We start from the raw sequence: 18,081 nt of genomic DNA, 5'->3' as shown, positions 1-18,081 counted from the left end.
CGAAGGCAACTTCGGGTACAGATACACAAATTAGTATAGAGCCATGGAAGGTAATTCCACAAACTGACCATAAAAAAATTGCAATTTTACTTTTACAGTTACAAAATGGATTGAGATGGATCACAGCAGAACTGGGAATATATTGAGAGATTGTGGCTCCTAATCCTACTAAGTAACTCGATGTGGGTGAAGGGCCTTGGCCAGGAACGTTGACTGTTTATTCATTTCCACCAATGCTGCCTGACTGGTCGAGCTCCTCCAGCGTTTGTGTGTGTTACTGTGGAGTTCCAGCATCTTCCGAATCTCGTGTGTAAGATCTGAGTGAAGGACAGGTATGAGAGGCCACCCGTTACAAATCTGTAAAGGGTTTCATAGAAGGGATGTGGAAATAAATGTGTTTATTTACAGTGAATTCACAGAAAGGAATGCTGATAGAGAGCAAAGTACAATGAGTGTTGCTTTGATCCCAGCGCCTGCAGAGTATTTTGTGTTTACAATGTGGGATAAGTCTCCAGAGAAATGTAAATAGCAGTAAGAACTCACCTGGGCTAACCAGCCTATTTCAGTGTCTGCTCTCTACCTAACTAACCTCTCAATACTTAATTCTGTGGTCCTATATTTTATAGCTTACTGATTTAAATCATCATTTCATCCAACTTCTACCCTCAAATTCTTCAAGGTTTCATACTGTCATGGTTTATTTAAAAAAAACATTTGGGAACAGCTTCTTCCCCTCTGCCATCCAATTTTTAAATGGACAATGAACTCATGAACACCACCTCACTACTTTTATTCCTGTTTGTTTTCGTACTACTTATTTTAACTTAACTATTTAATAGACATATATACTTTCCGTAATTCAGTTTTTTTCTATATTGCATTGCACTGCTGCTGTGAAGTTAACAAATTTCACAACATATGCCTGTGATATTAAACCCGACTCTGACAGTAAGTATGACAGATGGCCTTCTGACAAGCTAACCTGTTCGTGGATGTAGGCTAATCCATCAAGGATTTCCCGGAAGAGCCTCCAAAGGCGGCTGGTGTCTTCATACAGTCCACGGTCGATTGTGTCTCGTAGAGTGCTTTTCTCGCAGTACTCCATCTGAAACAGCCAAGGAAATGCATGGTGGTGACACTGCAAAATCAACACCACAGATTCAAGTCACTGGGCATTCCAGGAGATTATTTCTTCACCTGAAGTATATTCACAACTGCACCTCACTGGATCAGCAGAATTACTCATCTTTAAAGCTAAAACGGTACATGATCTTTACTTCATACTGTGCATAGATACACCTTACAAACACCTGGTGTTTCCTCCTCCTTTCGGGGAGATGTGGACAAACTGCTGTGGTCAAAGCCAACATAAAAGCTAAAGAGTGGGTATATAATAGGACAAAAATTAGTGAGAATTTGGAGGATTGGGAAGCTTTTAAACACCAACAGAAGGTAACTAAAAGTAGTCATTAAGGAGGTCAAGATGGAATACAAAAGTAAGCTAACCAATAGTATTAAAGAGGATACCAGGAGTTTCTTTAGATACATAAAAGTGAACAAGTGACAGTGGATTTTGGACCGCTGAAAATGGTAGTAATGGGGGGGGGGGGCACAAGGAAATGGCGGATGAACTGATTAAAGTATTTTGTATCAATCTTTACCATAGAAGACACTAGAAGTATGGTGGAAGTTCCACATGTCGGGGTCATGAGGTGGGTGAAGTTAACATTACTAGAGAGAAGGTTCTTGTGAAATTGAAAGGTGTGAAGATAGACAAGTCACCTGCACCAGGTGATGTACACCCCAGGTTTCTAAAAGAGGCAGCTGCAGAGATTGTGGAAGCATTAATAATGACCTTTCAAGAATCAATTGATTCTGGAATGGCAGGGGTTGGCATGGGTGCAGACACACCCAGCCCTGAGACAATTTCATTCAAAACAATTGGTTTATTGATCATTACAGAATGTCTCTCTGGTGCTTCCCACTCCCTCACCGCTCCCTTTTCCAACCATGATTCCCTTCTCCTTGCCCCCTTCCCACTCTCAGTCCACGATAGAGAACTATATGAGAGTCAGGTTTATCATCATTTATCATGAAATTTGTTGTATTTTTTTGTAGCAGCAGTACAGTGCAGCAGTTTTACGCACCATGACTAATCAAGAATCTAGCAACCTCTGCTTTAAATATACCCAGTGATTTGGCCCCACAGCTGCCTGTGGCAATGAATTCCACAGATTCAACATCGTCTGGTTTAAAAAAAATTCTCATCTCCATTCTAAATGGATGTTTCTTATTCTAAGGCTGTCCCCTCTGGTCTTAGACCTCCCCACAAGAGAAAACATCATCTCCAAATCCTCTCCATACATCAATCGAGGCCTTACAACATTCAATAGGTTTCAATGAGATCCACTCTCCCCCACTCTTCTGAATTCCAGGCCCAGTGCCATCAAATGCTCCTCATGATAAGGCTTTCAATCCAAGAATCATTTAGTGAACTTCCTTTGAACCTTCTCCAATGTCAGTACATCTTTTCTCAGATAAGGGGCCCAAACTGCTCATAATACTTCACATGAGGCCTCACCAGTGACTTACAAAGCCTCAACATTACATCCTAAATTTTATATTCTAGTCCTCTTGAAATGAATTCTAACATTGTATTTACCTTCTTTACCACAGACTCAACTTACAAATTAATCTTTAGGGAATCTTGCACGAGACCTCCCAAGTCCTTTTGCTCTTCAAAAATAGTCTAAGCTTTTACTTCTTCTACCAAAGTGCATGACCGTACACTTCCCAACACTGTATTCCATCTGCCGCTTCTTTGGCCATTCTCCTAATCTGTCTCAGTCCTTTCTGCAGCCTCTCTGCTTCCTCAACACTACCTACCTTTATATCATCTGCAAATTTGGCCAAAAAGCCATTGATTTTGTCATTCAAATCACTGACATATAATGTAGGAAGCAGTTCGAACATAGACCCCTGTGGAACACCACTAGTCACCAAAAGCCAATCATAAGGGTTCCCTCCCTTTATTCTCACTCCTTGCCTCTTGCCAATCAGCCAATGCTCTGTACATGCTAGTATATTCCCTGTAATACACTGGGCTCTTGCTAAGCAGACTCATGTATGGCATCTTGTCAAAGGCCTTCTGAAAATCCAAGTACACAACATCAACTGATTCTCCTTTGCCTATCCTGCTTGGTATTTCTTCAAAGAATTCCAAGAGTTTTGACAGGCAAGATTTTCCCTTAAGGAAACCACGCTGACTTTGGCCTATTTTATCATGTGCCTCCAAGTAACCCGAAACCACATCCCTAACAATCAACTCTGACATCTTGCCAACCACGGAAGTCAGACTGACTCATCTATAATTGGATACACAATCCAAGGTCCCTCTCCAAATATTCACCTATCTATTGTACATTCCCTTGCTCGCTGCACACCTCCTCACAATCCCCAGAAAACCCACTTTTCCACCCAACTGGTCAGACCATCCATATCCTGCAGTCTATGGTTTTCCTCCTCACTAATTGGTAATTGGGTTGTTATGGTCAATGAAAAGTCTTTGTTTGTAGGCCATCTTTCTCGACAGAGTATTCCATACAGCGAAGTAGTGCAAAATTAAAATCAAGGGTAACAAAATGCAGCATTTTGTGTTACAGTTACAAAGAAAGTACAGTGTAGTTAGACAAATGAGGTGCAAAGGCCATGATGAGATCAGGACTTCACCCATATCATACAGAGGGGGGTGAGTATCTGGAATCTACAGCCAAAGGATTTAAGGAGCTCTTGGATAGGCACAAGAATTAGATAAATTAGGTTTTTTAATTACTAGTTCAATTAGTTCAGCACAACAGCATGTTAGTGGGAGAGGCATCTTTGATTACACTGGCTGCTTTCCCAAGGCAGTGAGAAGAGTAAACCGAGTCAGTCGAGGGAAATTGGCTTTGTGATAAACTTAGCTGTGTTCACAACTTCCTGCAATTTCTTGAGCACTTGGGCAGAGAAGTTGCCATACCAAGCTGTGATGCATCTGGATACGAAGTGCTCCGTGGTTTTAACTGAGCTGCCAATTTTTGAAATTTTCTCTTGTCAGCAAACTTATTGATCAAACTTCCTACCTCAAATCCGAACATATTTTACAAAAGGTGAAAGACTGAGTATGAAGCATGTGGAAACTCATGCCTGTTTCCTGCCAATGAGCCAAATTTGGATCCAATTTGCCACTCTCCCTTGATCCCAACAAGAATTTTTTTTAAACAACCTTGCCAAAACCCTTACTAAAGCCCACATAGAAGGTATTAAACCCACCCACAGCTTCTTGTTACTTGCTCAAAAAAATGCAAACAAGTTTGCCAGAAGCAACCTTTCCTTAAATGGGTCCTGAAGTAGGGCATCAACCCAAAACATTAACCATCCCTCTGTCTCCTCGGATGCTGCCTGACCCACTCAGCATCTCCAGCAGCTCTATTTGTGCTCCAGATCACAGCATCTGCAGTCTCCTACGTCTGTGTTCTCTTAAATCCAAAATGACATCCCCATTAATCCATAAATTTCTTAACAAAGGTTTACATCATTCCTCAGAATTGATCCCAATAATTTGACAACTACCACTAAACTTATTGGCCTGTAACTACTCCCTTTTTCAACAACAGCACCACATTGAATACACATATTGAGCACAGCTTTATTATGAAGTACACAAAACTATTTCTCCTTCCACAGATGCTGCCTGACCCAGTGATCATTTCCAGTATTTTCTGTTGTCAGCAAATCTGAATTAAGAAACAAACAGTAATAATCCGTGTTTATTTCAGATTTCCGACATCTGCACTTTTATTTTTTTAATTTTGTGTACTGAAGTACAATGCATTGGCACATTCAAATAGCACACCATGTAGGGTACCTGAATAAGAAAAGAATGCGAATTCTGGATAGAATCAAATCAGTTACCTGAATATATAAATAGTGCACAGTCTGTGGCACCAGCACAATCTCTGCTTTCTCCACTCTCTCATTGCCTGGATCCTTCTTGCTTGTAGCTTCTCTACACTGCGGGGTAATGAATGATCACAATGTATCATCACATTAGAAGTCACGTAGTCCAATTCGTTAGCAAAACAGAACACACTCACGCTGTTGTTAGGACAAGATGAAAAAGCATATACTTGCTGACAGACAAACATATTGAAGTAATTTCTTAGTCAAGTCACCATTCACACCTTAGCAAAGAAATACTGTGTTTGAGTTAGTAATGCCACGCTGTGGGTTACTTTGGATTTGTTCTTTACCATAAATTTGGACTGTCAGCTTCATAACTGATTGTTCCCACTATATGTGGGTCCTCCAAGCCTCTGCTGCTCAGATACAGACCAGTCTTCCCTGGTTTTCGGGTGACTTATTGGTAAACTTTGTGGATGTTTACTTGATCAGCTAAGCAGCTGAGACAATGCACTTATTGTTGTGGTATTATTGTATCCAGTAGGAAATGGCAGAACAGAATGCACACAAAAACTAACAGCAGTACACCACTCAGCGTTTCAAGCCCGCTCCACCATTCAATGAGATCATGACCCAACTGTAACCTTGACTCCACATTCATATCTTCCTCCTGGAGCTCTTCACCCCTTGCTAATTAATTCTATTTATCTCTACCTTAAAAACATTCAAAGAGTATGCTTTGAGAAAGAGAGCTCCAAATATGTATCTCTCTCTTCGTGTGCCTTGCGCGTTACGCGCTTGGGTGATCATGGCTTTCCACATTGAACGATCCCACGCAGCAGCAATGATATCTCGTACACTGAGATCTGTTAGTTCTTTCACAGTGTCCATATATTTTCTTCTTTGCCTTCCTCTTCCGTGTTTCCCAGGCATACGGCCTTGTAATGTTAGGTATTCTATTTCTCCCTTTCTCATGACATGACCCAAGAATTTAAGTTTCCCCTCATTTAATGTTCTCATTAAAGATCTTTTTGTATGGGCACGTTGGAGTACTGTCTCATTAGTTACCCTATCTCTGTATGATATTTTCAGCGTTCTTCTAAGAAACCGCATAGTTCTGGTGTTATAGTCCATGTTTCGGAAGCATACAGCAAGATTGCCCAGATGTAGCATTTTAGTACTCTAAGCCTTGTTGTCATAGAAATGTGTCTGTTGGTAAAAATGGGTTTCATTTTTTGGAAGTTGGTTTTGGCAATGGCAATTCTTCTTTTTATTTCTACTTTACTTCTAGCATCTTGTGATATAAAGCTACCAAGGTAATCAAAGCTGGTTTTTTGTTCAATCTCTTGGTTACCAATGTACAATTGGCAGTTGGGAGTAACCTGCTGTTTTGATATTACCATACATTTGGTTTTCTTACAGTTGATGGTTAGAGCAAAATCTGCACTTGTTTGTACTACTTTGTCTAGGAGGATTTGTAGGTCTCCTGCAGCACTTACTATTTGGGTGGTATCGTCTACATATCTTATATTGTTGATGTTAACACCTCCAATTTTTATCCCATCTAGGTCTTCTATTTCTCTGAGAATCATTTCACTATAGATACTAAAGTGAGGCAACGAATCCCTGTCCAACTCCTCTTTGAATCTTAGTCCAACTGCTTATATTATCAATTTTTACCGCCGCTGTTTGGTTCCAATATAAATTTCGAAGCAGTTGTTGGTCCTTTCCGTCAATGTTTAGTTTAGCGCGAATTTGAAATAATTTTTCATGTTGCACTTTGTCGAATGCTTTAGTGAAATCAATAAAACATAAAAAGACATCATTTTGATATTCAATTGCCCTTTCTGAAAGCATTCGTAGTATGAAAATTACATTCCAAGTTCCTCTATCCTCAATAAACTCATATTGCAGTTTAGAAGTTTCTGGTCTTAGCTTGTTTTTAATTCGACTCAGAACAATTCTCAACAAAATCTTTATTATGTGACTCATAAGACTGATTGTTCTATAATTTTCGCATTCAATAGCTCCAGGAATTTTTGGCAGAGTTATAAATACTGATTTCAACAGATCCTCAGGCAATACACCAGACTCATATATGCCATTAAACAGTTCAAAAAGAATATCTATGCCCAGATCTTCTAGGGCTTGTATCATTTCCATTGAAATTTCATCAGGTCCAGTGGCTTTGCCATGTTTCATGCTTTTCATTGCTTCAGTTATTTCTTCTTTCGTAATAGGTGGGTCAGAATTAGGGTGTTTAATATCTGGGGGTTCCCCTCCATTATTCTCAAACAGCTGCTCTATATACTGAATCCACCTCTCACATACTTTATCTGGATCCGTTAGTATGGATCCGTCTGCTGATCTTATGCATCCTGTAGAGGAGGTTTTCTTAATTCCAGTAATTTCCTTAATTTTCTTGTGCATTTCTTTGCTGTTGTTAATATGGCCTTCCACTTGCATTTTTGATTCAGCCATTCTTCCTTTGCAATATTGTACAATTGTCTGGTCTGTCTGTCTAGCTCTCTGTATCGCACTTCATCATTCTTCACTAACCTTCCTTTCATCAGATCTAGAATTTCTTGGGTTATCCACCCCTTGTTGGTGTGTTGGATTTCTTGTACTGGGATTATCTCCTCTGCTGATTGCTGTATAGCATATTTAAATCTGTCCCAAATAGGTGTTGTTTCGTGTTCGGTGAGGTGTTCTTCTCAGCCGTTTTGAATTGCTGCTGAAGTATGCTGTCACTTTTAAATTCTCCCAACATATACTCCTTCCTCCTTTTTCCACGTTTCAGTTTCTTTAATTTTGTTTTGATGGTAGCTATTACCAGATGGTGATCTGAACCACTGGATAGGCTTTAGAATTTGTGATATTATTTCTGAAGCATTCATTGATGGTAATGAAATCTATTTGATTCCTTGTTCTATCTCCAGGGCTAATCCAAGTACACAATCTACGTGGATGGTTTTTATACCAAGTATTAGTGATCAGTTGGTTGTTTCTGACACACCAATCTTTCTCCATTTTCATTTTTCTCCCCTAATCCAAAAAGTCCTGTCATGTTTTCCTGTTCAACTTTGGAGTTAAAATCTCCCATGACTAATTTTATATCCTGAGATTTACACTGCTTATAAGCACTGTCAAGATCTTCATAAAACTTGTGGATATCCTCTTCATCCGCATCGTATGTTGGCACATAAGCTTGGATTATGCTTATGTTAAAAGGGTTACCCCTTAATTTAACTAAAAGCAGCCGGTCGGATATCGCCCAATATCCCATAAGACATTTTGATATTTGTTTGTTTAAAATAATTCCAACTCCATACATATGCTGTTGACCTCCAGAATACATTATCAGAGAACTATTCTTAGTGAATTTGCCACAGTCGGTCCATCTAATTTCTGAGAGGCCTAAGATATCAACTTCCAACCTTTTCATTTCATTTAATGTGCTGCCCAACTTTCCTTTCTGGTAAAGCATATGGATGTTCCATGTTGCTACCCTTAAGGCTGATTTATACTTGTGCGGCAAATGGACGCCGTAACCTACGCAAGTGGCTTACGCACGTTGTGAGCATTTATACTTGTGCGTTGGTGTGTCTGCATCGCTCTGCAATTCACGCACGTCGTGAAGGCGCACACACCTGCCCATGCAAGGTATCATGGTCATGGATCCCTATGCCGTAGCCTGACGTGCACCTCTCCCAAAATGTAACTACATGTCGCGGCAACACAGACCACAACAACTGTGATTGGTCTGCTTGGTAGCATCGCATTTCCTCCTACGTTGCAACAGCTTCCCATTGGGCGACTGAAGGGCAGGGAAGGAACTCTGGCTGCAATACTTTCCATAAGACTTTGCAGACCTCTGAAATTATGGAGGATACATTTCGCTTTTACGAGAAAAGACGCTCGCTTTAAACTTGTTTACCCCGAGAAAGACTACCATGACCACGAAGCCTTGCATGGGCAGATGTGTGTGCATGCTCAACGTGCGTGAATTGCAGATGGTAAATCGATTTGACGCAGAAGTATAAATCAGCCTTTAGCCTTTCCCTATTGCTTACAGTCTCCGGACGACGGTCTGGTGTCACCCGTAGCACATGACTACCTCTACCGAGCAAGGTGTTGTTCTGTTGATTACAATCAATCCCATTCACGCTGTTGTCTGGTTTCCTTCTTTTGTTTCTTTCCATGATTGACTAGGCAGAAATTTCAACAGTGGTTTGCCATTGCCTTCTGTTGCCACAGTACTCATCTAACTAGAGCATTTGACCTCTACTGCTGTCCCCCATTGGGAATCATACACTGGACGTCACCCAACCTTCGCTGCCTTTGTACAAAGACAATCCTCCGCCAAAGCTTGGAATCCATCTCCCTGCTGCCGGAGACTGCAGTGATTTTAGGTGACACCACCACCATTTGTCTGGTTATTTTTCTGGCGCCAAACACTCGCCATAGACAGAGCTCCTTCAGTGAGACAGGGTGCACCCGGACCTAAACCCTATGTGAAGGCGGAGTCGTCTTGGGTGATAGAAGCTATATAATCGCTATTGGCATTTCCTGATATTTAGTCAGGACCCAACCACCCCGTACACCCACCAAATATGTATAATGCACTGAAAATAAACTTCCTTTCATTCTACTTTATGCAGCCACTTTAGTTCTAGATCAGGAGCTTCCAACCTTCCTATGTCACAGACCAATACCACGAACCAGGTTCGGAGCCACTGTTCTAGGTTCTCCTACAGAAAGCCACTCCACACATCCAAGAACTCTCGAGAGCAAGATCCCCTCACTCTTCCAAATAAGCATCACCTATCCTACCTTTCTTCACATGATTAGCTGCCCATTCCAGAAATCTAATACACCTGCCTTCTGGAGAAAATAAACACTGAACAACTTGAAGCATGGGCTAGCTCTGCTGAAAGAGTGTGGGACTCTACACACACAGTCTGAGGAGCACCAATGCTATGGACTAAATCATGAGAGGTTCTGGCAACTTTCTACATCCGCTGAGTAATTTCTGTCCTTCTTTGGAGTCAACAGCAAGTACATGCCAGGTCTGCACTGTGCTCCTTGTCCAACCACTGGCTAATGTTGTGCTCTGCTGTCCAGAACCTCATACCTTCAGTTGTACTGTTCCTCTTGTTAAACTTGCTCCTCTCCCAACCCAGATTGCTCCACTGTGATCTCTTGCAATTTCTTTTTTTTTTGTATCATGCCCCTTCACCTACGCAATCCCCCTGCACTGCGCTTTCCTCTCCCCCTCATTCCTTGCAAATTCTTTCAATCTTCAGGCCACATTTTGCTTCCAGTGTTAGTAAGCCGTTTTCAGAAAATCCAGGGCATATGCAGCAGGGATCCTCAACAGACTGGAGGAATGACACAAATTCAGGAAATTACTGTATCCTGTCTGAATTCCAGTTGCTGGTCTCTGCCAATTTAGACACTACTGTGGCATACAAGTTAACCAATGGAAAGTGTAAGACTACTGGAAAGAGCAAATGCAAATCAGATCAAATAAATTAAGCATTAAGTGGCTTTGCAAAATCTGCAGATGCTGGAAATCCAAAGCAACACATACAAAATGCTGGAGGAACTCAGCAGGCCAGGCAGCATCTCTGGAAAAAAAGTACAGTTGATGTTCAAAGGGTCTCAGTTCAAAACTTCCACTGTACTTTTTTTCCCCATAGATGCTGCCTGGCCTGCTGAATTCCTCCAACATTTCGTGTAATGTAAAGTGAACGAATGAATGTTAAAGAGAGTGCAGGTGTGAAATACTTCATTACATGTTAAGTAGATAAAGTGCAGAGAGCAAGCAGGATTTATAGTGGCATTTAATTATAAAAAGAAGCTTTATAAAACACCAGTTAGCCCCCCAGCAACAGTAATGTGTCACACTTTAGGAAGGATAACAGGGCCTTGGAAGAGCACAATGAGATTCAGACTGGTATCCACACAGAAAGGTATATAGAGAGACTGGAATAACAGGTCCTCTTCTCTCAACACACATAAAATGCTGGAGGAATTCAGCAAGCCAGGCAGCATCTATGGAAAAGAGTACAGTCAACGTTTTGGGCCAAGACCCTTCATCCAGGCTGCTGGCCTGCTGAGTTCCTCCAGCATTTTGTATGTGTTGCTTGCATTTCCAGCATCTGCAGATTGTCTCTTGCTTGTGATCAGTCCTGTTCTCTGCAGCTTAGAATCATTGGAGGAATTTTTTTTAAAAACATTTAAAATAACTGAGGTTTTGACAGATCAAGGCTGAGGAACCACTTCCAATGATAGAGCCATATGACAGATATATGCCAATTTGCAAAAGAAAAAATCAATATCTGAATTGAGCACCACCTTGCAAAGCAAGCTATTAACAGCCAAAAATGTGGTTAAAAATAGATTCAACAGTATCTTAAAAATGGAAATTAGAATATATAGTTGAAAAGAAGAAATTTGCAGGAATACAAAGGAAATGCAAATGAAATGGAGTACATTGGATTGTTGTTTCAAATAAGCACAACTGATCCAATGCACAGACTTTCTGTCGTATGGCTGCACAGAGTTGTTAACTTAAACCAATGGGATGTCCGACATCCTGAAAGCCACTGGAATCTGGTTACGTGGGAAACTGATTGCACATCAATGCAGTTTTACAGACCCAGCATTCTGCACAACCACTAAGCACTATCCACCTCCCTATATCCACATACCAGTTCAGAAGGGAATGAGGAGAAGTCAATGGATCCAAAGCCCTAAAGAAGAGAGACACCATTATAACAGAGCGCCCAGTCGGCACAAAATGCAGAAATGGAATTCCAGATCTAAGAAATCTAATTCTATGAGCAACAGCGTCAGCCAAGCTCACTGTCTTCCAGCACTGCGCTTGACATCGTTTCCCAGCAAATGGCCAGCAGCAGTCCCTTTAAAGGCTGGGGCTACCTGTAATTAAGACAACTGGCAATGCATCTGGTGTAGGCAGACCTATAAAGCCTCAAAGTAAACCCATTCATGGTAGTAAAGACACACCTTCCAGTGAACGAACGCTGCAACTCTTTGCCTGTTTAGCACTTCCCTCATCTATCCCTATCCTAGGCATCAAATATCATTCCTGAGACCCTCCGTTGGTCAGGGAAGACTACGGATGTTGTGTCCCAGCTGTCTACATGATATGCAAGCAAGGGCAGTATGATATGGAGAGCAAGTTGTTACCCATATAGCAGGCTCCCCCTCTCCACGCATCTGATGAGTCCAAAGGAACGACAGAGACCGACAGTTTGGCACCAACAGCATCGTCGGAGAGGCCAGTCAACATTGAATTCAATGTAGGACTGCCTTAGGGACTCCAGCTCCAGACTTTTCCCTCAGGGTTTATTCCCAAATCATTCCCCATGGATGCCAGGCAGTGGAGGTTTGAAATCAGTTTTCCTTCTCCTGGATGAGCTGGTAACCACGGCTGATGAGACCCATCTATCCAAAGCAACTGGTTCTAAGGCACCAGTAATCCATCTTTACCCCTTCTCCTGTCCGCCGGGCTTAGTAGCTAAGTTGCAATGTGAAGGCCAGGAGTTGGACTTTGTTGTCAGAGGTCAATTGAGCCGTATGCCATTTGACAGGTAGTGGGAACTTATCCCCATTACCACCCCTGGCTATAACAACCTCGAGGAACCAAAATATCATTGGCATGTAATATTTAGGAGTGCTTTGTCCAAGTTGGAATGGTTTGCACACAAGTGTCTCCAGGCTTACCTAGACATGACTGCACGTTTTGGTGGTATCTTAATGATACCACCTCCAGTTCAGAGTTGTACGAGATCCCACCAGATTCTTGAGCACAGGCGTGGTCTTCACGAACTTGGTCTGGATGCAGCGAGCTCAATGGCGAGAAGGTCCAAGAGAATGGAGGCCAGCACTACTGCGCAGTGTGCTGCTCATGCATCACCCACACAGGGGCCCATGGACAGTGGTCTCCAATGAAAGCCTAGCTAAGCTTTGCATTCCCTAGTTGACTGGGTTGGCCAGTTAAGATCAGCTAGTTCAGTGAAGACTGGCAATCAAGCACAGCCCACTTGACTTGCGCTAAACCCCGGATCTATTTCAATCAGTCCATTAAAAAGGTCAGATATACAAAAGATGTTATCTCCTATATAGCCTCATCAGTTCTTTCTTTAGAGAGGAGGTTAAATCATTAGAATAAAAGTCACCAAGGATGTCTAGTTTTAAAACCACCAACAACAGTACCAAGAGTACTCTTGTGGAAGGTACCAAGCCCAACTGCGTAAAGAGAGGTGACTAGCAGTAGATATCTATCACACTGGAAAAATCAGGTTGTACAGAGTTGATTGTATTATTTTGGCTTCCTCATACCCATCAGGCTCAGAAAAACTGAGGAATGGGCATTGTTGTTGTTGTTACCCAGTCACAGGGCAGCTGATCCACATTTAACTGGGTAGAGTCATATCTGCTATCCATTACCTTCTGACTTAATCGTGCTACTGAACAAAGCTGATTAGAAACACAACATTCATGGATAAAATTCTGGTTCCTCACCATGGAGATGTTGTTGCTGTTTTCATCACCATTCTCAAAGATAATGTCACTGTCTGAATCAACATCGGCTTGTCTGTAAAAACAAAGAGGGTATTTAATATGGAACTTCAGGCACACTAGGCAGGTAAGAGGACAAGATGAGATACTAATCAAGGCCCAATCACACCCCAGGCCAGGCCTGATGAACCTGTTGGAATTCTTTGAGCAGATTACACGTAGGATAGACAAAGGGGATGCAGTAGATGTTGTATATTTGGACTTGCAGAAGGCCTTTGACAAGGTACCACACATAAGGCTGCTTACCAAGTTACAGGGAAGTTACTGGCAAGTTACTGACATGCTTAAAGCATTGGCTGACTGGCAGGAGGAAGTGAGTGGGAATAAAAGGATCATTTTCTGGTTGGCTGCCAGAGACTAGTGGTGTTCCGCAGGGGTCGGTGTTGGGACCACTTCTTTTTATGCTGTATATCAATGATTTAGATGATAGAATAAATGGCTTTGTTGCCAAGTTTGCAGATGATACAAAGATTGGTGGAGGAAAAGGTAGGCTGAAGAAGGACTTGGACAGATTAGAATGAGCAAGAAAGTTGCAAATGAAATTCAGTGTTGGAAAATTCATAGTCATGCACTTGGGTAGTAGAAATAAATGTGCAGACTATTTTCTAAACGGGGAGAAAATCCAGAAATCTGAGATGCAAAGGGACTTCGGAGTCCTTGTGCAGAACAACTTAAAGGTAGAGTTGGTGGTGAAGAAGGCAAATACAATGTTAGCATCGTTTCACGTGGTCTAGAATAAAAGAGCAGGGATGTGATAGTGAGGCTTTATAAGGCACTATAGGAGCATTACCTTGAGTACTGTGAACAGTTTTGGGCTCCTCATCTAAGAAAAGATGTGTTGGCATTGGAGAGGGTTCAGAGGAGTTTCACAGGATAATTCCGGAAATGAAAGGGTTATCATTCGAGGAATGTTTGATGGCTCTGGGTCTGCACTCGCTGGAATTCAGAAGGATGGGGGGGTGGGGGGGATCTCATTGAAACCTTTGGAATGTTAAAAGGCCTAGATGGAGTAGATGTGGAAAGGATGCTTCCCATGGTGAGGGAGTCTAGGACAAGAGGGCACAGCCTCAGGATAGAGGGGCCTCCATTTAAAACAGAGATGCGGAGAAATTTCTTTTGCCAGAGGGTCGTGAATTTGTGGAACTTATTACCGCAGGCAGCTGTGGAGGCCAGGTCATTGAGTGTACTTAAGGCAGAGCTTGATAGGTTCTTGATTGGACATGCAATCAAAGGTTATGGGGAGAAGGCCGGGGAGTGGAGCTAAGGAGAGGAAAAAAGGGATCAGCCATGATTCAATGGCAGAGCAGACTCGATGGGCCAAATGGCCTAATTCTGTGTCTATGTCTTACAGTCCATGGTCTTATGGACTTCAAACACAAATGTTGCTGGAATCAGTTATATTAACCCTTTTCTTTCCTTTCTCCATCATTTTGTGAAGGTCTTAATTCTCAACACTAAAGAGAGCAAGCCTACAATGGAAGGGAGAAAATGAGGAATTCCACCGCACTCAGCAGGTAGTAAAGGGAAGATGGCACACAACAGTCTCTGTCCAATGACTCATGTTGAAGATTCACATAGGCACTTCACTAGAGGATCAGACTTGGTCGTGTGTAGCTGAACATTACACGGTAAATAGAGATTCAGTTTGGTCTTCATCGGAATTAGGATTATAGGGCAAAGAACACATTTCAAAGGCTGACTTGTCCACTATAAAGGAAACTCTCAGTAAAAGTTCTTCCTCCTTCTGAGAAGGTGCAGTCACATTGCATCTTTACATGGGCAATTTGCAATATAAATGAGTGGCACCAAGAAGCAAAAATAACACTAAATAAGATGAGATTGGAACGTTTCTGTCCATCTATCATTTTGAATTTCATTAGTTGGAACTATATTTACAATTTATTTATTGAGATAGGCCCTTCTGGCCCTTTGAGCCACACCACCGGTAACCCATCGATTTAACCCTAGCCTAATGATGGGATAATTCACACTGACCAATTAACCTACTAACCAGTACGTCCTTGCATTATGGGAGGAAACCAGAGCACCCAGAGGAAACACGTATGTTCATGGGGACAAAGTACAAACTTCTTACGGATGACTTCAGAATTAAACTGCAGGCTCCAACAGCCCAAGCCGCGATAGCATCACACTGATCATTATGCTACCATGGCAGCAGTGGAGCAGTTAGCGTGGTTTTTTTAAATGTTAGAAACTTTTCTCCAATAGCAACAGGATAAATCATGAATAGTTAACTCATTCACAAATTAACTCAGCTAAAGTTTAGAAAAGATAACCAATCAAATCAGTTTGTCATTGAGCAGGTTAAGATACAATTTCTCCACAAATTGTGAAGTTATACATTGACTGAGCTAACACTGAAGACTGGTTTGATTGCAGATCCTAGTCATAGAAAGGTGTTGCCAAGCTGCAATGTCTGTTGATGTTGTGGCTCGAATTTAAATTTTTTTAGGTTCATCGTGATAGTTTGGGGCCAGCGCCGGAAATTAGGGATTGGGTTGGGTTCAGGGACTGGTGATGGGGAGCAAGGGATCAGGGGTAGTAAATGAACACTCTGAGCAGGGGTTTGAGACCAGACTGAAATGCTCCACTGTCAAATGTCAGCAATCCTGCAAGCTGTGTCAGCAGGCTCTTTCTACTTTGTATATACAAATTACCTTGATGAAGAAGTGGAAGGGTGGATTGGCATGTTTGCAGATGACACAAAGGTTGGTGGTGTTATGGATAGTGTAGTCTATAACAAGACACTGATAGGATACAGAGCTGGGCTGAGAAGAGGCAGATGGAGTTTAATTCAGAAAAGTGTGAAGTATTCACTTTGGAAGGCAGAATACAGGGTTAATGGCAGGATTCTTGACAGAGGGATCTTGGGGTTTATCAAGATATGAACGATGTGGAAGCTTTGGAGTGGGTGCAGAGGAGATTTAGCAAGATGCTGCATAGACTAGGGAACATGTCTTATGAGGACAGGTCGAGCAAGCTAGAGCTTTTCTGTTTGGAGAGAAGGAGAATAAGAAATGACTTGATAGAGGTGTACAAGATGATAAGAGGCATAAATTGAGTGGACAGCCAGCGACCTTATCCCAGAGTGGAAAAGGCTAATACAAGGAGGCATAATTTTAAGGTGATTGGAGGAAAGTATAGGGAAAATGACTGAAATAAGTTTTGCTTTTTATACACAAAGTGATGGAACACTCTGCCGGGGGTGGCGAGGGAGGAAGATACATTAGGGACATTTAAGACATTCTTAGGAAGGAACATGGATGATAGAAAAATGGAGGACTATGGGGGAAGGAAAGGTTAGACTGATCTTAGAGTAGGTTAAAAGGTCATCACAACATCATGGCCAAAGGATCTGTACTGTGCAGTAATGTTCTATGTTCTCTGCTGGATTGCTGGAGCTGACAGGTAGCAGGACTACCTGCTGTACCACTGTAGAAAAACCCTGGTGACTTCATAAAGGGGCTAAGAATGATCTCCTGATAATGCAGAGGCCAACTTCTCCAACAATGGTAGTTACTGAGTCTCTGTGGGCCATCAAGTACCAAATTACACCAACCCTACATTAATCATACTTTTTTGATTTTCCCTACATTCTTCACAAAGTGTTGCACTGAAAGTTGGCAATAAGTGACTTGACAAGCCTCCGAAGCAGAGTTTATATCTACAGCCTCCTCACTCAGCAAAGAGCACGCCAACATTTGAGCTAAGGGACCTCGACTGTTATCCCAGCCATAAACAAGTGTTTCAGCATACCCCTGTACTAGAATCAGACTCAGCAAGACAGACAGTATCTACGGAGAGTCTGAAAGAATTAATATTTCAGTGACCTTTTGACAGAATTCCAAATAATGCCACTGAGAAATACAGCATGGAATAAGGCAGTTCAGCCCATCTAGTCAATACCAACCATCATTTACAATAACCTTTCCCTAACCCATTTTATTCACCCTATATTCCCATCAACCCCACCCCCCACCCCCGAGATTTTACCACTCATCTACAATTGGGGCAATGTACAGCACATTTTTCTGACTTGTGAGGAAAGCAGAGCGACTGGGCAAAAGCACACGCAGTCACAGGAAGAGCATGCAAACTCCACAGAGGCAGCACCAGAGATCAGGACAGAACATAGACTGCTGGGGCTGCAAGGCAATGGCTTTATCAACTGCATCAGTGTGACACCTCTTCCCCCACCTGTGTTGCAATACAGTCATCAACCTGTGTTCCTCTCTCCACAAATGCTGCACAACCCAAATATCTCCAATATTTTCTGTTTTTATTTCAGATTTCCTGCATCTTCAGGTTGCTTGGCTTTTCAACTTTAGAACTAGGATAATGCAAAGGTCCCAAAGCCTCGGGATAATAATGGAGAGGACCCACTTGGGCAGGGATCGGGATTTATAAAAGCAGCCTGAACACAACACGAGGCAAGTTCTTGCAATCGATCACTCCCAGGTTGCCTTTCGGCAGGTAAATGGTTTTGATTTCACCCTGCACAATCAGAAT

The 18,081-nt window shown here is 42.0% G+C and overlaps 1 protein-coding gene across 8 annotated transcripts in view; it reads right to left on the bottom strand.

Moving 5' to 3' along the window:
* Positions 1–18,081, bottom strand: part of eif2ak4 (eukaryotic translation initiation factor 2 alpha kinase 4) — a 151,521-nt gene that overhangs the window by 92,515 nt on the left and 40,925 nt on the right. For 5 of the 8 annotated variants that reach the window (XM_072264619.1, XM_072264608.1, XM_072264589.1 and 2 more), the window contains exons 13-16: positions 13,495–13,567; positions 11,658–11,699; positions 4,954–5,052; positions 983–1,138 (exon numbers count right to left, since the gene is read on the bottom strand). In XM_072264619.1, the coding sequence (XP_072120720.1) occupies positions 983–1,138; positions 4,954–5,052; positions 11,658–11,699; positions 13,495–13,567 (370 nt within the window). The remainder of the gene's footprint in view (positions 1–982; positions 1,139–4,953; positions 5,053–11,657; positions 11,700–13,494; positions 13,568–18,081) is intronic. The other 3 variants (XM_072264600.1, XM_072264623.1, XM_072264603.1) reach the window with 2 other exon arrangements.

This window comes from Mobula birostris, chromosome 1 (assembly GCF_030028105.1).
Source record: "Mobula birostris isolate sMobBir1 chromosome 1, sMobBir1.hap1, whole genome shotgun sequence".
Classification (NCBI taxonomy): Eukaryota; Metazoa; Chordata; class Chondrichthyes; order Myliobatiformes; family Myliobatidae; genus Mobula; species Mobula birostris.
Note: the sequence above shows the minus strand (reverse complement) of the source record. Positions and strands in the feature narration are given on the sequence as shown.